At 36.2% G+C, this 23,338-nt stretch overlaps 1 protein-coding gene across 7 annotated transcripts in view; it reads right to left on the reverse strand.

Moving 5' to 3' along the window:
* The window catches only part of HDAC9 (histone deacetylase 9), an 819,260-nt gene that overhangs the window by 180,228 nt on the left and 615,694 nt on the right, over window positions 1-23,338 (reverse strand). For all 7 annotated transcript variants that reach the window (XM_074367374.1, XM_074367375.1, XM_074367376.1 and 4 more), the window contains one exon: window positions 5,647-5,754. In XM_074367374.1, coding sequence (XP_074223475.1) covers window positions 5,647-5,754 — 108 coding nt within the window. The remainder of the gene's footprint in view (window positions 1-5,646; window positions 5,755-23,338) is intronic.

Genomic DNA, 23,338 nt, shown 5'->3' on the forward strand with positions numbered 1-23,338 from the left:
TTAGCATCTTAACTTTTAACAATCTAGTTCAGACATGAACCATATTTCAATCAATCCAAAAGATCTGTTTTGCTTTGTTTTGTTACACAGCTCCATCCCCACTGCCTTCCTTTGTGCTGTTATTGTCCTACAAACTAATATGGCAATTCTGGAAATTAGATTTTTACCCCTCCCCAGGGTTTGTCGTTCTTTTGTTTGCTTAATGACTTTTCTGAACTAATTCTATTAAGACCATATTCTACACTGAGTGCAGCACTGACGCCTTTGCTTGGTTGACTGAGTGGTCAGTTAATGGATGGACAGAGATTTCCTTAAATGCCTGAAACCAATAGTTCCAAGCCTTTTTTAAGGGGCCCCGAACATGTGTTTTGGACACTCTTTCAATACTCAGCCAGGGAGTTGACAACTCTACATTAGCTTTCACTTCCTGTTTGAGCAGAGCCTCCAAGTCAGCTTGAGAAGAGAGCTAAGGGCCTTCTAGGTCTTTTTTCTTGAGTGTGAACACTGCCCTGAGTATGCGCACAGTGCAATCATGCACGCGGCCTTCTAGAATCTTAGGAGTTTGATGGGGTTTTTCATAGTCCTTATGCATATCTCATTCCTCAGTTTTCCTTGAAGCTTGTGGTTAATTGTTCTCTTAATTGTTGTCTTCAACTTTAGGCAGCCACGAAGTTAATCAATTACTTTTAATTTTTTCAAGAAATACTTCTGAGAAAAGGCTTTTCACATCAGGTATACTCCAAGTCAGGTGAAATAAAGACAGTTTTGCAAGTAGGGTCTTGTACTGAAGCACCAGACAGGCCAAATATTGGCAATTCTCTGGGAAGGAAGCTTTGAAGAAGCTCCAACCCCATTATGCCCTGTCTGGAGATTGCCAAGTTACTGGTTTTCACTGGGAATGCAGGCTGTTATTTGTTAAAGCTACTGCGGAACTGGAAAGGTTAAGATGAGAATAGGGTGAATTAAAACATCACAAAGCTCACTGTTTTTACCAAGACTTAGACAGTTTTGTTTTGAATATATGCTTCCCCTGAGTTGCTGCAAGCTTTTGGTTACTTTCCAGAGTTTTAAAAATCTTAATCCTGTACATTTTGCCAGTTTTGTCACTGATTCTATGGAGAAAAGAATTTTCAGAGGTTTTAAACTGCCATTTTTTGCTGATGTCATTGTGCCAAAACGACTTTGGAATTCTACCCTGTATTACTCACCAAATGTACTATGTTTCTATCCTAGGAGCTTACCATTTTACTCTTAGTTATGCCACAGTGAAAGAGCAGGCATGTTTTAAGAGTGTTCACAGCAGCATAGTTTAAAAGAGCAAAAACCTGGAAACAACTAAATGCCCAACAGAAGACTGAATAAACAAATTATGATGTACAAGGGAATACTTGATAGTGATGAAATGATGAAAATGAATAAATCACAGTTAAGTAAATTCATGAGGATAAAGCCTCATAACATGATTTTAAGTTTGGGGAGAGAAATCTGAGGAACAACACATTAAATAAGATTCCATTTTATAAAGGTATAAAACATATGGTTAAAACTATTAAAGAAAGGAAAAGGAATAATTTTAAAAATACAACACATTAATGATTACCTGTAGGTCAAAGGACAGGAATGAGATAAGTACTGAGAGAACTTTATAGGGTTAGCAAAGTAATATCTCTTATGTTGGATAAAGGGCTCACAGGTGTTTATTATTTGCTTTATAAGTTATATATAAGTTATTAATGTAACTTCTTGTCTTTTGGTATGTATTAAATGTTTTACAGTAACAAAAAGGAGAGGATCTAGACTATTTGAAAGAAATCACTTTAACCCCTTTTTACTTAAATACTTGTGCTACTTCCACAACAAATTCCTCATAAAGTAGTTGAAAGAGAACAGAGGATTGTGATATATACAGGCTTTGCCATTTATTAAACTTTCTGAGGGATCTTAAGAAGTTATTTGATGTCTCTGAGCTGGTATCCTATTGGTGGTACTTACTTCAAAGACCATTATGGGAATAATGACAAATTTTATGCAAACTGCCCAGCTTAGAGTAGATACTCAATGAATGGCAGGTATTGTCAGCAATAAGGCATCACAGTATCCATTCAAATGTTAAAGAAATCCACCCATTGTTCAGATAATAAGGAGGAGGTTCTTTCTGACAAAAATTTCCAGAAAGCAACTTTTACTTTTTTTATGATGAAATTATAGCACTACAAAAATAGCATCAAAGGGAGCCCTTACAGTAAAGCTTGATAAGTGTTCAATCATTTTTTCAGCTATTATAAGGTATAATTGACAAATAAAATTCTGTATATTTAAGGTGTACCTGATATTTCACACTATTTTTTAAGCCAAGTATTGAACCATTTATAATCTGAAAAAAATCATCTTTTAGAGATATTTCTATTTCTAGACATACTTTCTTAAATGCCCTTTAGAGTAATAAAACCATTCTAAGATATATATTCTTCCACTTATAGTTTCCAATACAACAAACATTTCCACATTTTCAGAATATTTATGTTCCTTAGTTCTAGAATCAGAGAAATAGTCAATTAGGGTATCTGCAGGTTTGAGAAATTTCCATCTGTGTGGGTTTTTAAATATCTTAATAAAAACCTGGAAAACTTAAAGTTCCTATAATTTCCACTGAAATCCACTGAGCATGTCCGTGCTGTGCCAAAAATACACCTATTTACTGCTGTAGTTTGCTGCACACGGTCAATTTAAGTATCAACATGAGACCCATTCCCTCTGCCTGGATTATTCTAATTCCTTCAGCCAATCAGTATCCTCAGGTGAAGAAAGGACAAACCTGCCAAAAGTTGGGGGAGTGGTCATGATAAAGCTCAACATCAAGCAAAAATTCCAGGTAATCAGATCTGTCTGTGGCATTTTCCTTTTTTGTGCACATTTCTTATCTCCTAGGTCCCCATCCCGTATGAGTTCAGCGACCTCCTTCTAGCTATCTCTTAGCTCTCAGTTCACCACTCCAACCAGGCCCACCCTATGTGAAATAGAGCTTTTAATTCTTCTCTGTTTTCCAAGCAAAATTAGTGCAATCTCTTTCAATATGGCAATGTTGTTTCCTTAATTTACAGATTTATAGGGGGAGTGGGGTAGAACATGTAAGAATTGAATGTGGATGCAGAAAACGAAAAACAAAACACTAAAGTTTTCTTTTTTCACATCTCTTATCAGAGGGTAACTTACCAATGTCCTCAAATAAGCTTCCCTATTTTCTTCCTACATCTGAAGGAAGTGACTCCACAGCCATGAGTGTTAATGCTCCTGGCCAGCAGGGTACCCGCCCTGTCATATTAGAGTCTGGGACAGGTCGACACTCAGTAATATTTTGGCTAGAGGTGCTTAAACATGGCTATCTACTGTGGCATTCTGTAGGCCTCCCCAAATTATTAGCAACCAAGGGGTTCACTCTTGGCTCATCAACCCTCGTGCCTTTGTTATGGTCCTGTCTTGGACTTTCACTTTGGGCTTAACAATGAGAAAGATAAACAATGATAAAGATTGCAAAATCTGGAATATTCACCAAAGTAAGTTGAATTAGTTTTGGGATATCTACTATTTGGTATGCCACAGTATGTACTGAGAATCAGGTCCACTTTTCATTCGCAAATAGCTCAGAATGTCAAAACCACGCACAACCTTCAACATTATCAATTCTACCTTGCTGATTTTGCAGAACAAGAAACTGAAGCCCAGAGAAGTTAAGTGATTTGCCACAAATGACACAGCATTTAAGTGGCAGAGCCTGGACTACATTTCTCGATTCTTATGCTGGCTCTTTTTCCCTATCCTTCTTTTTTCTTTTTTAACCATACCTGCTGATTTCTCAACCAAGAGGAGAAAAAGCATTTATATGAATCCTTGTTCTTAACATAAATAGCCGATGTTAGTACAGCTGGTGGTCAGCAGCACGTCCATACCATACGCTGTTGACACTTTGTTTGTAATTGCTATTTTAAATGACTACCTCCTAAAAAATAGAATTAGGTTTTTGTTCAACACTCTTCATATATACATTTGGCAATGGTGCACTCTGTGAGGCTAATAGCAATGATGATCTTGAGTGTAATTTGTGGTCATTCTACTTGAGGTTTCTGAATTACTGATTAAACGTCAACAAAATCAGAACAATTAGAAACTGTGAAATGCTATCATTCTGATCTGTTATCAAGTAGGCCTGTGCCAGAATAATCTTTTAAAAATTATAATATTGTGGCCTGGCTGTTGTTTGTCATTTGAACTTTTTTGAAAATAAGACTCTTGAATATTTTTTTAAATGTCAATTTATTCTACAAGTGACATACTCAAACAGAAAGAATTATTCCTGAAGTAAGAGCCAAAACCTCTCCTAGGGCTGATTCCTTTCTTCTTTTCAATAGCTCATTACCAAAGGTAAAGACTTAATATTAAGCAACACATTAATGGCCTCATAAATCTCCTGAGATGAGCAATTAATGTCCTGATGCTGATCATGTCATGTCAACTTTACATGAGGCATAAAAATATAGATCCATTTATCTACCTACCTATCTATACATATATATTTTTAAATATAGCCCACCTTATCAAAATTATATTTCTGTAGGTTCTGACTTAAAAGAGTTAGAGCAAAGACTTCTGGGACAGACAATGCATTATGAAGTGCACACTCCTACCCTGCATTTTTAATCACAAGTGAAACAGTCAGGTGTAACTGAATAAAATTCATGAGACAGAAAGAAAAATAATCCTAATTAGATTTTATTTTAGATTAACAAAACCCACAGAGCCAATATTGTTCATTACAATATATTTCCCCTAAGCCCCACAATTGCTAAAAATACCAAAATAACCACTGCCTAGATTTCGTTATGAAGTGTGTGAACTAGTGCATTAAAAAGCCATGTTAGCACCAGAAAAGTTTATTGGGGCAACTGCATTCAATATGCACATGGTATACCTTTAAATAGCACTGTTAAAATACCAAATAAAATGTCAATGTCTGTCAGGTCTCTGGCTTTTATAAATTGTTTAGACTGGGAAACACTGGGGTTTGGACATTGTTCTTTTCACATGATGTAGAAAAGAAGAGACCATAAAAAGAAAAGAACAATAAAGCATAGCTCATTTTTTAAGTTCTTTCATGGAAAAACATACTCTGGATCATTACCCTTCTAATCAACAATTTCCTTCTTCCTCCCAATCCTTCCCGTCTGATATTTACCTTTCTACCCCCCTCCCCGCCCTCTCTCTGGGTGGTATTCTGAGCTTATACTTAGTACTCAGTAATCATAATTTGTACGTCGCTTCAAAGGAGAATCCCAGGAGGGCATGACAGATATGTATATACTGGGTGTTTTTAACCTGGACCATAGCTTTACTCACCATTCTATGATCTTAAAAATACACCACAGTGCCCTGACCAGAGTTCCCCCAAGGAGAGGACAGCCCACGAGCAGGATCAGCTACTACCTACCTATAGACTACTTATGATCACACCTCAGCGGCCATCTCCCTGCCCCTCCCCTCCACCCCACTCCTTTTATTACCACACCACACTCCCCACAATTCCCAAACAACAACATCTCTGTTTCAGCTTCTTCTCTGGATTTCCCACACTTAATGCAACCCAGACCTCACCTTCAGCTCTCCTGAGGCCACTTTGGAAGCCAGCTCGATGACACAGCCAACAGCCATGCGTGCAGCACCGGACGAGTGCAGCTCATTCCAAATGGTGTCACTGTCCACCTGAGCAAACAGTCAGCAGCCCGCAGAAAGAGAGGGAGAGGACAGGAGAAGGAGGAGATGAAAGAGGGAGGGAGGAGGAGGGGAGTTGAGACGGGGAGAGAGAGAAAGCAAATTTGTGAGGAAGGGCTGGCAGGGTAACAGCCTATGTACAATAACATGAGTCTTCCGCCCTGGCCAGCTGAAAAGACCTTCTGGACACGGCTTTGCTTGTACTTTTTCTCTACACTGACTTCTCCAATGGAAACACATTCCTGCCATGCCTCACTGCCATTCCCTGTTTAGATTGCTCATTACAAACAGCATTACATAGGCCGAATCTGGCGTAGTTACAGGCTTGCTAGAAACCAGGCCCCAGTAGTAGATAGAGTAAAAGCTAAGAGCACTTAGCTATACATAAAAATCGGATTTGCAAGTGCTAGAGGGGGAAAATTCAAATACTTTCCTGGCTGCAGGTTTACAGGGAGCCAAAGACAATTATTAGCCAGGGAGCAGTCGCAGTCAGCGAGTAAGAAGTAGCAGTTCAGGTTGTCTGAATGAATGCAAGAGTGTGTGGTCCTCACACTTAAAGCATGCCCAACACTCAACTGCAAGGAGTGATTCAATTTTCAAAGTAGAAGCTTAAAATTTCTAACATTTAATACGGTTTGGCGGCTAGTTTTAGGGCAAACTGATATTATTAAAATGAGATAGGCCATTAAAATACATAGTTGCTTCTATACTAGAGAACATTATCAAAACAAAGCATAAACCAATATTTTAAATTTACCTTTATAAAGGGCTGTTTACTTTTTTTTGTGCATGCAGTAAGAAAACATATACAACAAGGACAAGAAAAGTACAATAGTAGTGACTTATAATTGTCATATGTTACATATTTTTATGCATTAAATATTCCATTATATAAAAAATAACAGTATCAAATGGCAGATATCTCTAATTTTAGGACACATTCATTACTTGGAGTACTAGGAAATGCAATAAAAATTTTGTGACTGGGCAAATATCAAGACTTCTCAAAGAGTCAAAGAAGGGAAATCCTACACACACAAAAAATATTTTTTTAAAAAAAATAAGAATTAAAGAGGCCTAATGAGAGGGAGCAAATACAATAAATAATAATAACACACCTTCACAATGCACTAAGCGGTTTCCCTAAGCATTTTCAAATGCTATTTCTCATGAAAGCCTTAAAACTGTAAATTCTGTCAAGAACAATAAAAAAATACATAAATGTATAGAATATTAAGATCCTCTCAACAACAGCAAAGTATGAAGAGAGAAGGTTCTGGAATCAAACCATCCAGGTGAAATTATGGCTTCACCACTAAAAAGTGAGTGACATTGGGCAATCAATTAATTAGCATCCCTGTGCCTTGGTTCCCTTACCTATGAAATAGCAACTTTTAAAAGTACCATCTGCATATGATTTTGGTGAGGATTAAATGAGTAAGTGATAGGCAACTGTTAGCCACTACTGTTCTGGTTGCTGTTACACCCATTTTGTAATGCCTAGCACATAGCTGAGGCTGATTCCTGAATGAGCTTGCTACTGAGTGAGCACACTATAGCTTAGAGAGACCACTCAACTGGTCTGAGGACCCTCACACAGACCTCTAACCCTGACAACATGTCTTTCTTCCATATCCCTGAAATAACACTTGCTTTGTAAGAACATTCAGCCCATTTCATAGTCAACATCATCATGACCAACACTATCAGCTAACAAGTAAAGGAATCAATGAATGAACACTGGAAACTAATCATTTTCCCTCTGGACTGAAAGTGTTATTTTTTACTGAATCACTATAAATAAGTAGTTATTTGAGCTTCAAGAGGATATATCCTTGAGGAAGATGGTTGCTTAAGTTGAAAAATAAAAATCAACATTTACATTGTGTTGAATACTTTTAAACCAATTTTCAACCATTATGGAGCTACAGGTGCCATGCAAAGTCCTCATTCATCAGATTTTAAATTATTGTGAAGGCAAGCAAACATAAAACAAATCAATAAATCCCAAAAGACTTCACAGGTGACTCAGAACAACATATAATTCCAAACCCCTTTTTACTTGATTTTGGAAATCACTGTAAGTTTTCTTAAATAAAGTGTTTTTTCTTTAAACAATAGTAGAAAATTTTCTTCCAAAAAGTTATAAATACTATAACTTGATTAGAAAAATATTCCAACAGTTGAGAACAATGTTTCTTTAACCATAATATTATGCGGCATTAGATAGCCACAAATAACTTTCATATATACCTTCCTGTCTATATAGTTCTTTCTCCCTAGAAGCATTCTTTAGAGGTAATACTCTGTGTTTGTGCCATTAATTTTGATGTATAAACCTCTACTAATCAAGATTAATTTTTACATTCAGCTAGCATTTATTAGGTATCTACTATGTACTGGGGGCTAAGAATTATAGTATGGGAATTACTTTTATTATATAATAAAGATAGGGTTATTGGTGGAAAGTGTGTTGGGCACATAGATGCTCAATGGATGCTTGAAGTTTTGACCACATCCAGTGTAGACTTATCCTTAAACAGGTCCTATTTTGGAATCTATAGAATTTATCATTCATTTATTTGCTTGTATTTAAACGTAAAAAAAATTTTTCTCTAAATACTACTTCAACATATGTTTTATGTACATTTAACTTACAACTAAATGGTAATAGTAGTAAGTATTGCAGATATAAACCATTCATAAATGAGTAACTATATTTAATTCTGAATGTATGAACAGGTTTGTGTTAGCCTGACCTGCCACAACAAAATACAACAGACTGGGTGGCTTAAACAACAAGAATTTACTTCTGACAGTTCTGGTGGCTAGAAATCCAAGATCAAGGCACCAGCCAATTCAATTTCTGGTTCAGTTCTCCTCCCAGCTTGCAGATGGTTGCCGTCTCACCATGTCCTGGCATGGCCTTTCCTCAGTGAATGCATGTGGAGAGAGACAGATCTCTCTTTTCCTCTTCTTATAAGGCCACCAACCCTTTTAAATTAGAACCCCACCCTTATGGCCTCATTTAACCTTAATTACCTCCTAACTGCCCTATGAAAGTCAATCACATCAGGGGTTAGGGCTTCAACATACGAATTTTGGAGGAACACAATTCAGTCCACAGCAAGTTTATATTCCAGAATTTATAAGCATATTTCCCCAAGCCATTGTGTTCCAAATGGTATTTCAGGGCCATTAGACCCCAAAATTAGCTACCAAAAGCTATCCACATGTATTCCGCATGTTACAATTTAATAAGAGTTCCAACGGAAAAAGAAAAAAAGGATTCAGGGCTCATGAACTCCCCCTCCTATAGTCCCTGTCACTAGTAGAGACTCCCAAATCCACTTCCTGCCATTCTTAATGGCAAAAAGTATTTGTTCTCCCGCTATGTCCCTCTTATTGGTTGGAGAGATTGCCAAAAATCTTTCCCTATATTAGTGACAGTGTCTAGAAGGTCACCTTCCTGTGAGAGCTCTAATTTCAACTGTGCAAGACTTCCTGAAAGTGGGGAAGAACTCTAGGTAAGAAAATGTCTGACTCCATCAATTGACAGTGATTCCTGGCCTGAAACGGGATACTGAGTGGCTGGAAAGGAACGGAAAAGAGTGAGAAAAATTTATCCCTGACAGATGTACATAACCAGGATTAAGAAGCTGAGATGGCATTACAATAATGGTGCAAGGAGAGACCAGAAGGGCTTAGAACTATAAGAAGACAGGTGCTCTAGCATTTGGAAGTTGAAGGTGGAGATATTAGGAGAGTGGAGCAGAGCTGGCTCTGGACATGTAAGATAATGTAAATAGTAACAGATTAGGCCAGGAAAGGGGAAAGAAATGGCAGAGGAGCAGAAAGCAATCCTGTTGACCTCACTAGCTGGCTGCTAAGATCTTGCTAAAGTTATTAAGGCATGTAAGGCAAATTCTTAAAACCAGAACTACTATCATTTGAAAAAGACAATGTTTTCACCCTTCTTTTTTTCCCACGTACTACATATACTTCCCCTTGGTCTGCCCATGAATTCATTCTTTTCTCTGATAAGTGTATGCACCCATGTGTGTGTGTGCACGCATGCATTGTTATGGGGCAATGGTATACGAGCTGAAAAGGAGATTAGGACTGATATAGAAGAAATGTAAAGAAACTCATTCAAAATACAATTTTGCATCAATACACATAGAAACCCAGATTTTGTGGTGAAAGAGGATTTTTTGCAAATTCCTTTACATATTAAGAACCAAGCATGGTGGTCTCAGATTATAGTCCTATGTTAGTGATAGCATCAAGACAACACTGTCACTGCCTCTCTGAATGACAGTTAAGAGAAGAGACTCTTTCAACCTATGACACCCAGGCACAGGGCTTGCTGACCTAGCCTATAAATAGGATGTGATGACAGGAAGAAAAAGCCAAAAGCTACCCTTTATGTTTACGAGGTACTGGAGAAAGGCAAACTGAACAGGTGTGACAGAAGCAGGAAAAGCAAAGAATAAGTGAGCAAACCACAGAGAGAGGAAAATGTGGTAGGTAAATTGACAAAATAATAAGCAAGCTTTGCTCTCATTTCCACTTAGGACTTTTGTAGTCCATGTCTACACTAAACTGTGGGCACCACTTTAAAAAGTCTATGGAGTTGTGTGAAAGGTAAATGAAAGTTCAGACTGAAGCATTCCTAAGATATTTTTATGTCCTGGGTGGTGCAAATGGAAGCCTCCAGTTCCCACAGTCCTCCAAGGGTATGCTATGGGAGAGCCCCTACAATGGAGTAACTATGGTTGGGGTCAGGTGGGGCTCACAGCAAAAGCTCAGGAAGACCCTAGCCCAGGGAGAGCCGAGGTGAGGCATTCAGAGCCTGCGAACCCCACCAAGCTCCATTTGCAATGAAATCAGAAACCAGGAGAAATTCAGCTGCTGACTTCCATTTACAAATGCTGGAAAATCAGGAACAATCATGTGGACTAGGAAGGTTGCCATGGAAACCTGAATATCCAGAGGACCCAAATGCTATCTTGAGAGAGGAAGCTGAGAGACTGAGCAATTACCTAAAGAGATTGCATCTAATAATAAGTTGATCTTGAAGAAACAGAATTTTAAAACTGAAAGGAGGCTTTTCAAACTCAAAGAAACTGATAATATTAGTTTTAGAGATCAGTGTAATTAGGAGAAAAAAGAGCAAGCCTATTTATCACATGGGTAATTCTGTTTCCCATGTTCAAGGTCAGGAATTTACTCTGTTGGATGACAGGGAAGAGTCTAGTCAGGATCCTGAGCAGAAGTCCGCAGGGATATGCTACATACACAGGTAGTGGTATATAAGAGTACTGTAGAATTAACATGGCAATAGACAGCTTCCTGCCCGCCTCTGAATTTATCTGGAATGTGCACCAAACTTTTGCTTACGTACTATTCTAAATAACAGCATGCTTTCAACTTCCAACTATTTCTTACCATATAACTAATGTACAAAACATGAAGGCAGTTGTAGTAGTCTGCTGAGTAACTGTCTTCAGAGGTCTTGCTTTTGTTGTCAGAATTAAAATCTATCAATCTGGAAAAGTCCTGCAAAAGTTCTAATCACTTTATAAGTATGTAGGAAGGTCTGGACCTAACATCTGTCCCAAAATGTGTCCAGAAATGTTAGGTGAACCTGTCCTGCAAAAAGTCTTTCTGTGTGAGGAATCAAGCAAATGTGGTGAGAGATGATGGAAATATGTGTTAGGGTAGAGAATTATACAAGCTTGGTCCATAAGGAAGATTTAGTTAATAGAGGAGAAGGCACAATTCTGAAGACAGGAGAGATTCTGCTACTGAGATCCTCCTCGCCCATACTCCCAGAGAGTCATGTCTGTTTAGCAGGGTAGAAACGGGTGCAATGACAGAGAAAGCTGTAAGGAAAAACTAAAACAGGAAATACGTTTTAAATTCTGGGGAAAAAAAGAAACTGAAGTAAAACATTTTGGTATCAACTTGAAAAACTGTAATGTTAGGGAAGACACACATTCTCCACTTCATTATGGACCTCACAGAATCCAGAGCAATCAGCAATGTGAAAACCCCAGAATAATCAGCGGAGGCCAGAAGAACTCACTGATTTAAAAAAAAAAAAAAAGCAAAGCAAAGAACAGGAAATAAGGGGAAAAGACCAGCAATTCAGGAGTAGATAGCAATTATTCATATTAGTCATAATATGAAGCTCCTAAAATAATTAGGAAGGTGCTCTCTCGATGGAGACTTGGAAGAACAGTATAGGAGGGAGAGCAAGGGCCAGGAAAGCACTAGTTACCCATCTAATTGTAAAAATTCAGCAACCAGACAATACTATCCACATCTGAAAGAAGAACATCATGTTGCCATCTCTCTTAGTAGTAGTGAAAAAGAATGAGGGATAATAAGAAGGACTGATAAATCAAACATGACTTATGGAACATCAGTGGTAGAAATGCGATCGTGTTCATGTGAGGTCATAGAAGAGTGTAATTCAGGAAATATACAGCGAAAGTAATAGAAAACTAACATGGACACTTAAGATTTTCAGTTTTATTAGTATTATTTATTCCCCTACTCTATAAAGCTCTGGTCTTTACTATTTCTAAATAATAATGACAATAATAGTTGTCATCTCATAATTAAAGAGTACTTTATTAAGATCCAGTCACTATGCAAAGCTCTTTGCCTATATTAACGCATACAATTCTTACAATAACCACTGACATAGATGCTATTATTAAGCAGTTTTGTATACGAAATTTAAAGAAGTTATTCAGCTAGTAATTAGTGGAGCTGGAATGAGAAGCCAGAAAAAAGATTATGAGCTCTTAACACATATTGATTTTTTTGCTAGTAAAATCAAAGTCTAAAAACTAAATAATTTTCTTAAAAGACAGCACATTTGCAGAATCAAAGATTTTCCTAATGAAATAAATCAGCTAAGACATACATGAATGTTTTATCTTTAAAGGTACTGAACTTCTATCATGAAAAGTTGCTAAACTATGCATGAAATTCAAATACCCCAAGTTGTATCTAGAATAGCGGGGCTTTTTCCTGAGTCTTGTCATTTGCTTGCTATTATTCTAAAGCAGAAGCTTCCAGTGGGGGTGGTTTTGTCCCCCACAGGCCGTTTGGTATTTCTGGAGACATTTTTGGTTGTCAAGGCAGAGGAGGGGACAGGTGTGCTTCTGGTGTCTGTTGGGTAGAAGTCAGGAATTCTGCTAAAGATTCTACAGTGCAACTGGACAGTATACAAAGAATTATCTGGCCAACATGTCAGTAATGCCAAGATTGAGACATTCAGCCCCAGAAACACCTAGAAGCTGATAAATAACAGTGCCGTTTTCCTTATACTGGCCTGGAGAACTCTCAAAGCCAAATCTGGTCCATCTCTAGTAAAAGCAGTAGATACTCTAGCACACACTTTCCACGATAATCTCATTCCTGGATCATTGTATTTTCACTTTTGAATGATTACAACATCTACTTTAAAAGACACACACACATATAGTTCATGTTTGTCTGTTTTAAAAGCTGCTTCACATCCTGTATGGAATATGGCAAGAATAAAAGGGAAATAAAGAAAGAAGGACAAGCAAAATGAGAAAGCAGAGAGAAAAGCTGAGGACAATGGAGGAGAGGTGAGAGAGGGAACAGCGAGGAAAACACTTTGTATTTTCATTGTTACTTTCATGTTGTGCTTTGTCTCTTGCTTTTTATTTGGAATATAACCAAGAATAATTTTTATCAATGTTATTCTTTTCCCAAGTTTATCCAAACAATTCTGTCCACTGAACAGAATTGGCACTAATATAGACTTATTTTTAAGTTCTGTTCTGCTCTTTTCAGTTTCTTAAGTTTCATAGATGTTACAGACAGTGCCAGGAAAAACCTTTCACAGTTCTTCCCATTCTTTTGCTCCAATTTCAACTTATCTTTCCTTAAGATATCAAAGAAAGGGACTGCAATTTCTTTTAATCTCAAAAAATAAATAATTATACAGTATCAGTGGCAAAATAAAAGATCAAGGGATATCATATGATCATTGGCATCTATACCAAAAAGAAAAAAAAAGAAAGAAACAGACAATTTCTACCTATTACAAACCAGATCCTTGAGGAGAGGTTGTTCAAGAGGATGCTGGGTTTGTCCCTGTACATATGGCAGGCTGGGAGTCCATGGATAACCTGAGGTTTCTGAGAAGCCATGACTCATTGTGTTAAGCAGACACACGGAAGTGCTGTTTCTGAGTACATCCTCCCTTCCAAATGTTCACTTCCTTTAGAAGAGATTCTGAGCATCTGAGACCTGGGTATAACATTTCAAAAACTACTGTTTTCACAGTTTTTTATTTCACTATTAATTAGGAGCATGAATTAAAATGACCCAAAATCCATGGTCAGGATTTTGCAAGAAATAAAGATGTTTCCTGAGTGTCCTGCCTTAATCAAAAGTCTCTGGGCTTCTGCAAACCTTTTGGGTAAGCACCTAGTGGCCTTCAGTTTTTTTCTTTGTTTTTTTTTAAATTGTTTACTCTAAGAATGGTCAAATAAAAACAGATATAAAAATAAAAGTGACACACACTGCACAAAATAATGAGAATCCCAAGTAAGTGAACTGTCCATGGATAGACATGTTATTGGATAATACACATTGTTGTATAATTTATGATTTAAGAAATAGCAATAACAACAGCAATTTTTTCCCTAAAATACTTCCTCAGATATATAGCAGGTATAATTTAAATGTTAACTAGATGTAAAGAATTTTCTTGGTTTTAAAGGGATTAATGACTGATACAGACAAGTAGAGTCCATGGACAGGGACAAAGTATCAAAAATGAGCCTGGAGAAACTTGCATACAGAAGTGACGCAGAGTAGGACTAAAGCCACAGCCATATATTCTAACGACTCCAGGGGCCAGACTGGTAATACAGACATAATGTAAGGTTAATGTGGAATGGCGGTACAGAGCTAGGTACAATTTTTCAATCTTAAATACTGACAAGAATTCACTTAAAAAAATTCACAGCTAGGCCAAAAGAAACCTGTTTATGTGCTATATTTGGCTCCTGGACTGCCAGTGCATAAGTCCTGCTGTCCAGAGTGACCCATGTTTTATACAGTTTGAAAATTCTAAGGCAGAAAAGGCAAAAATGTATCTCCAAGGAACCAGCTGGGTTGGTTCCTTAAGTGCAACAATCATGGCCTAAAAGATTTTTTTAGGGTGGGGCACTTGGAAAGTGTGACTACACTAGGTATGCATAATTTATAAAGTATTCTCACCTCTTCCTGAAAATAAGACTAGAGCAAGGATGCTCAGGCTAACAGTTCAAGTAAATTTTTAAAATTTTCACAGCACTATACAGAGTTTTATTGCACTATTAAATTTTGTTATCAGAGTTAATGTATAGTGTTGAAAGTTATAAATAAGTAAGGTTTTAAATTAATTTGAGGCATACTAACTGCAGCAATACCTACATGCATTTGAAAATGTAGCCTAATATTTCTGACATGTAATAGATATATTCAGCTTATGGACAATGCTGGATGTGCACATGAATTCATAGGCTTTTTGTAATAAATAACGCATGGCCCTTCAGCAGTTTTTGAACACAGACTAAGAACAATTTAATCTACTGTGTAGAATAAAGGAATATGCAAAAAATCATGCCCCTAACCTAATAAAAAGAAAAATATTGATAAATATTGATTTGGGGGGTATTTGGGAGCTCAGTTCACAAGACAATCAAGTAACCTGCACTGTCTAACACAGATATAACTAGATTCTTGGAAGGAGGAAAAGGAGAAAACGAGACAGAAGAAATATTGAAGAGATAATAACAGACTAAATATGAAGATGTAAAATAAAAAAGGACATCAAAATCATAAAAGGTGGGAGAGGGGAGCAAGAAACTATAGATTTTTTTCCCCTCTCTCTTCTTAATTTTTTTTTTATTTTTGTTTTCTTCTTTCTTTTTAGGATGTGTTTGAGCCTACAAGACTACCAGTCTAAAGCAAACAGATACAGTAATGGGTTAACATACTTGAAAAACAGGGTAACCACACATAAAGGCACACAAGAGAGTCACAAAACCCAAAAAGAAACCAAGCTAATACAAAAGAAGATTATCAAACCACAAAAAGAAAAACAAAAAGGAACAAAGAGGAAATACAAAACAATGGAAAATGAAGTTCAAAATGGCAAAAAACACACATCTATCAATAATTACAGATAATAAATACAGAAGTGACGCAGAGTAGGACTAAAGCCATAACCATATGTTCTAATGACTCCAGGGGCCAGACTGGTAATACAGACATAACATAATGTAAGGTAAATGTGGAATGGCGATTGTAAATGTCACTGGACTGAATGCTCCAATCAAAAGACACAGAGTGGTAGATTGGATAATAAAACAAAAATCTACAATATGCTGCCCACAAGAGACCCACTTTACAGTGAAGGACACACATAGATTGAAAGTGAGAGTATGGAAAAAGAAATTTCATGCAAATGGAAACAACAAGAAAGTGGGAGTAGCAATACTCATCTCAGACAAAATAGACTTTAAAACAAAAGCCATAAAGAAAGATAGAGGGCGACACTATATAATGATCAAAGGAGCAATACAAGATGAGGATATTACAATCGTTAACATGTATGTGCCCAATATAGGAGCACCTAAATATATAAAACGAATTCTGACAGACATAAAGAGAGAAATCAGTGTGAATACCATAATATTATCAGACTTTAACAATCCACTAACATCACTGGACAGGTCTTCCAGATAGAAAATGAATAAGGCAACAGAGATACTAAATGGCACAATAGTACAGTTGAACTTGGTTGATATTTTTAGGACATCACATCCCCAAAAAACAGAATATACATTCTTTTCAAATGCTCATGGAACATTCTCTAGAACAGACCACATACTCGGGCACAAAAGAAGCCTCAACTAATTTAAGTGGATAGAAATTATTTCAAGTATCTTCTCTGACCACAATGGCATAAAACTAGAAATCAATCACAGGAAAACATATAAGAAAAAAAAAAAAAAAACCAGCTGCATGGAGACTAAACAACATGCTACTAAAAAGTCAATGGGCCAAAGATAAAATCAAAGGAGGAATTTCAAAAAATACCTTGAGACAAACGACAATGAAAATATAACCACCCAAAATCTATGGGATGCAGCAAAAGCAGTCCTAAGAGGGACATCTGTAGTGATACAGCCTTCCTCAAAAAACAAGGACAATCTCAAATAAGCAACCTACCCTACCACCTAAAAGAATTAGAAAAAGAAGAAACAAAACAAAGTCAGCAGAAGGAAATAAATAAAAAATATCAGGGAGGGAACAAATAAACTAGAGATTTAAGAAACAATAGAAAAATTCAATCAAACCAAAAGCTGGTATTTTTAAAAAGTAAATAAAATTGGCAAACCTCTGGCCAAGCTCACCAAGAAGAAAAGAGAGAGGACACAAACAAAATAAGAAATGAAAATGGAGAAATTACAACCAATACCACAGTAATACAAAAAGTCGTAAGAGAATACTACAGACAACTTAGAAGAAATGGACACGTTTCTAGGAACACACAGTCCACCAAAACTGAATCAAGAAGAAATAGATCATTTCAAGAGATGAATCACTAGAAATGAAATAGAATCAGAAATAAAAAACCTCCCAGCAAAGTCCAGGACCAGATGGATTCACTGGGGAATTTTATCAAACATAGAAAGAAGAGTTCTTTCTGATCCTTTTCAGACTCTTTCAAAAAACTGAAGAAGGAATACTCCCAAATTCATTTTATGAAGCCACCATCATCCTGATACCAAAGCTAGACAAAGACACTACCAAAAAAGAAAACCATTGGTCAATAACATTGATGAACATAGATCCAAAAATTCTCGACAAAATATTAGCAAACAGAATCCAAGAACACATAAAAAAGATCATAAACCATGATCAAGTTGGGTCCATCCTAGGGACACAAGGATGGTTCAACATATGCAAATCGATCAACGTTATATACCACATCAACCAGAGAAAGGACAAAAATCACAGGATCATCTCAACAGATGCAGAGAAAGCACCTGATAAAATTCAACCCCCATTTATGATAAAAACTCTAACCAAAAAGAGTACAGAGGGAACATATCTCAACATAATAAAAGCTATTTATGACAAACCCACAGCCAGCATAATATACAACAGTGAAAAGTTGAAAGCCCTCCCACTAAAATCTGTAACAAGTCAAGGATATCCGTTCTCACCACTTCTATTCAATATAGTACTGGAAGTCCTAGCCATAGCAATTAGTCAAGAAAAGAAATAAAAGGGATCCAAATTGGAAGAGAAGAAGTAAAATTGTCATTATATGCAGTTGACATGATACTATATATAGAAAACCCTAAAGGCTCCACACAATACTGAAGCTGATAAAATAATTCAGCAAGGTAGCAGGATACAAGATTAACATACAGAAATCAGTGGCATTTCTTTATACTAACAATGAAATATCAGAAAAGGAAAGTGAAAAACAATCCCTTTTAAAATCACATCCAAAAAATGAAAAACTTAGGAATAAATCTAACCAAGGAAGTGAAGAACTTGTATCTGGAGAACTATAAAACACTGACTAAGGAAATTAAAGATGACTTAAATAAATGGAAAGATATCCCATGTTCTTGGATTGGAAGAATTAATATTGTTAAAATGGTCATACTACCCAAAGCAATCTACACATTTAATGTGACCCCTATCAAATTACCCAGGACATTTTTCACAGAACTAGAATAAATAATCCTAAAATTTATATGGAATCATAGAAGACCCAGAACTGCCAAGCAATACTGAAGAAAAAGAATAAAGCTGGAGGAATAATCCTCCCAGACTTGAGACAATACTATGGAACTACAGTAATCAAAACAGCATGGTATTGGTACAAAAACAGAGATGACTCAGTGGAAGAGAACAGAGAGCCCAGAAATAAACCCACAGATTTTTGGACAATTAGTATTTGCCAAAAGAGGCAAGAATATACAATGGAGTAAAGACGATCTCTTCAGCAAATGGTATTGTGAAAACTGGACAGCTGCATGTAATTCAATGAAGTAAGAATACGCCCTCACATCATACACAAAAATAAACTCAAAATGGCTTAAAGACTTAAATATAAGCTAAGACACTATAAACCTCTTAGAAGAAAACATCGGCAAGACATTCTCTGACATAAACCTTAGCAATGTTCTCCTAGGGCAGTCTACCCAGGAAATAGAAATAAAAGCAAAAATAAACAAATGGGACCTAATTAAACTTATAAGCTTTTGCACAGCAAAGGAAATCATAAACAAAACAAAAAGACAACCTACAGAATGGGAGAAAATATTTGCAAAAGATGAGACTCCCAAGGGTTTAATTTCTAGAATATATAAACAGCTCATACAACTTAATAAGAAAAAAACAAACAACCCAATCCAAAAATGGGCAGAAGAACTAAACAAGCAATTCTCCAATGAAGACCTACAAGTGGCCAATAGGCACATAAAAAGATGCTCAATATCTCTAGTTATCAAAGAAATGCAAATCAAAACTACAATGAGGTATCACCTCACACCAGTCAGGTATGAATGGCCATCATTCAAAAGTCCACAAACAATAAATTTTGGAGAGGGTGTGGAGAAAAGGGAACCCTCCAACACTGCTGGTGGGAATGTAGTTTGGTGCAGCCATTATGGGAAACAGTGTAGAGATTCCTCAAAAGACTAAAAATAGACTTACCCTATGATCCAGCAATCTCACTCCTGGGAATATATCCAGAGAAAATTCTAATTCAAAAAGATACATGCACCCTAATGTTCATAGCAGCACTATTTACAATAGCCAAGACATAGAAGCAACCTAAATGTCCATCAATAGATGACTGGATAAAGAAGTTGTGGTATATTTATACAATGGAATCCTACTCTGCCATAAAAATAATAAAATAATGCCATTTGCAGCAACATAGATGGCCTGGAAAATGTCATTCTAAATAAAGTAAGCCAGAAAAAGAAAGACAAATACCATATGATATCACTCATACATGCAATCAAAAAAGAAAAAAAAGACAAACTTATTCACAAAATAGAGACTCACATATAGAAAAAACCCTTATGATTACCAGTAGGCAAGGGGGTGAGAAGGGATAAATTGGGAGTTTGAGATTTGCATATACTAACTAGTATACATAAACTAGAAAAACAACAAGCTCATACTGTATAGCAGAGGGAACTATATTCAATATCTTGTAGTAACTTATGGGGAAAAAGAATATGAAAATGAATATACATATGTTCATGTATGACTGAAGCATTATGCTGTACACCAGAAACTGACACAACACTGTAAACTGACTATACTTTAATACAAATATACATATACACAGACACAAAAAAGACAATGGAATGACATCAAAGATTTCGAAGGGAAAAAAAGTCAACCCAGGATTCTATACTAGGAAAAGTATATTTAAAAGATAAAATAAAGCTTTTTCAGAAAAATAACAGCCGAGGTACTGTATTGCCATCAGACCTGAGTTATCAAAAATGGTAAAGGAATTCATTCAGGAAAAACAGCCCAATACTAGATGAAAACTTGGAATGACACACTGACACAAAGAAATAAAGAGTTATAAGTAATAATAATGAAGGTACTTATAAGAGACTTTTTCTTATTTTCTTTCCCTTAAAAAAGATAATTGACTAAAGCAAAAATAATAAAAATCTGTCGTGGGGTTTATGGCACATGTAAAAGTCAAACGGATGACAACAAAAGCATGATGAATGGGAGGAGAGGGTTGTAAATAAACCGCTGTACGACTCTTGTATAATACATGAAGTAGTGTAATATTACCTCCAGGCAGACTGTGATAAGTATTTGTAAGTGTAAATGCTAGAGAAATAAATAAAAAATAAAGAGGTACAACTAACAAGCCAATAGTGGAAATAAAATGAAACAATCAAAAAAAATATTCAATCCAAAGGAAAGAAGAAAAAGAGAGAAAGAGGAAAAAAGAAACCAAGACAGACAAACAAATAAAAACACCAAAAACTGAAATGGGACAAATATAAAACTACTAACAAGATGGCAGATTTAAATTCAACCATATCAAGAACCACTGGTCTAGAACACTGCTACTGGAAGTGCAGCCTGTGGAACCATGGTGGTCCACACAGTGTTCCCAATCCACAAGGTAAACACAAGCAGGCATTTAGAAACTTTTATAGCAATCTGTTTAGAATTTTTTATCTGTTGAATCTAATAAAAAAATAATTGAGTTTTTTATTTTGCACAAGTTTTGTAACTCTATTCTAGTAATTCTTTTCTAATGCATTTTATAAAAGTATCGCTTTATGACAGACAGGAAATAAAGCATAAGCAAACAGAATCTTTTTTCACCATACGGTAATTTGAGCAGCATGGATTTCATAGAGAAAGGACTTCTCCAAATTGTACAAAGAAAGAGCTCTACTTGGGTAAGAGAGGAAGAAAGAAAAGGTGAAGTTAGAGGTAAAATTAGGAATGTGTTACAAGTTTTATTAATAAATTATCCCTATCAAAATAAGTTGTCCCAAGACAGAATGACTACCACTAATTGCTTAAACATTACACCAATAGTTTGTACCTAGAGGCTTCGATAACCCTAGGATTTGGAGAAACTGTCTGACTTTCTAATAAGCTTTTAACAGAGATTTCAAAGAACCAGTCGTTGGACAGATTCTCCTCTCACATATCCCATTCTTTTAGGTGGTAGCTTTGGCTTATGGTATCACCAAAGTTTACTGCAGTAATACCTTATTTATTTTCATTGACTTCAGAGACCTTGAAAACCACCACTTCCACTTACAAGCTGTTCAAACTTGGACAAGTTCATTAACCACTCCAAACCTTAAAAAAATAGAGATAATACCACCTTCCTCAGAAGATTTTTATTAGCATCAAATTAGTCAATGCATGCAAAATGCTTATCATCTTACAACATAATGGTTAAAGTAGTAAGCTTTCAGAAAATGCTAACTAAGAAAAAACGAATCCCAGAGTTTTGTTCCAAAATTACTTTCTGTTCTGCAGCACATCAAAAACAAAAATCATATGTGATAATGCTGGAAGCCAGAAAACTACCTCCAACCAGCAGGCTACATTTTTTTTTTTTTTTTTTTTTTTGCTACATATGGATCTAGTTCAACTAGAGTTTCCTGAATGAATGTGGGCCTTTTCCAAGCACATTCAGCACAGCTCAATCATTGGCACCTGAAACAAAGCTTATGCTCTGAAAAGCCACACATGATAGAAATTAAGCTACCTGTACTGAAAGTGGATGTGAAAGTATTTAAAAGGGAAAGAGAATGACTTAGGCGAAAAGGAATTTAGGCACAGTCTCCTTTGTATAATCTAAATGCAGCTTGTTGATTCTTTTCGGAAATATTCCCAGAGTTAAATGTAATACTATTGTGCTCATGAACAGAACAGGTTTCATATGCACCGTGCATGGTTAATGTGGTACACGATTCTTCCTTGATTGCCTTGAATATTTCCCCTGGAAAGTTGGGAACCAAAACTCCTCAGCCAACAGTAAGCAGTTTAGTAAACTCTTGCTGCTGTTCTGTGCTGCTGCTAGGGCCATGGGCTATTTCTAAATAATTGAGGTTAAACTTAAATAATAATCAGATGCCCCTAGAAACCTCCTGACAGACACCAGATTCAATAAAGAAACAGATTTTCCATCACCGCACTCATTCTGTGCCATTTTAGGCACGTATAAAAATTTAACTGTAAAAGCAATTAAATCTCTCTTCAACTTCTGCATCACATCAGGAAAAATGTATTTTTAAATGAATCATCTATTGCAGACCAGATACTTCTGCATACAGCATCTTAGTAACTTAGAAATTATCAAGTATTTTTAAAATCACTAAAACTGTCTTAGCATAATTTAATTTCTAACACATTTTTGTTTCCATTTCTCTATAGAGCTTATTCAGTTTTAAACTCTACATGATGTATGATGGCATCTGCAAGCCAAATTTCTTTATTTGTTTGTTTTAGGAATAGAATAATTACCTTTATTCACTTAAGAGGTGTTAGAGAAGTTCTGCATTTTCCTATCATCAAGCTTTCATTCTTACAGCTAGAGGTGAAGACACCAGTAGGTTATTTTCCTTCTGGGAATATTGATAGTGGGGGTGAGAGTAGGAAAGATTCAGGGAGAAAAAAGCCTAGTTTATTAGTAGATTCAGTGCAAGAGGTAGTAAAATCAAATTTATTACCCAAAGAAAGCAAAAAGCAAGCATCTAAAGAAGGAAATATGGGGCAGTGGGGGTACCTAGTAAGTGCTGGACACTGTGTTAAACATATTACACACATAACTCAGTTTATTCCCCATGATAGCTTAAAAATGTGTTATAGTCACTTTTACAAAAGAGGAAACTAAGTTTTAGAGGTTAAGTAACTTGAATAAAGTTACATAGTTGACAAGGCACAGAGTTGGGATTTCAATCAGTGTTAACCTAGACTTGGATATTGTTATGGA

Source organism: Camelus bactrianus, chromosome 7 (assembly GCF_048773025.1).
Source record: "Camelus bactrianus isolate YW-2024 breed Bactrian camel chromosome 7, ASM4877302v1, whole genome shotgun sequence".
Taxonomy (NCBI): Eukaryota; Metazoa; Chordata; class Mammalia; order Artiodactyla; family Camelidae; genus Camelus; species Camelus bactrianus.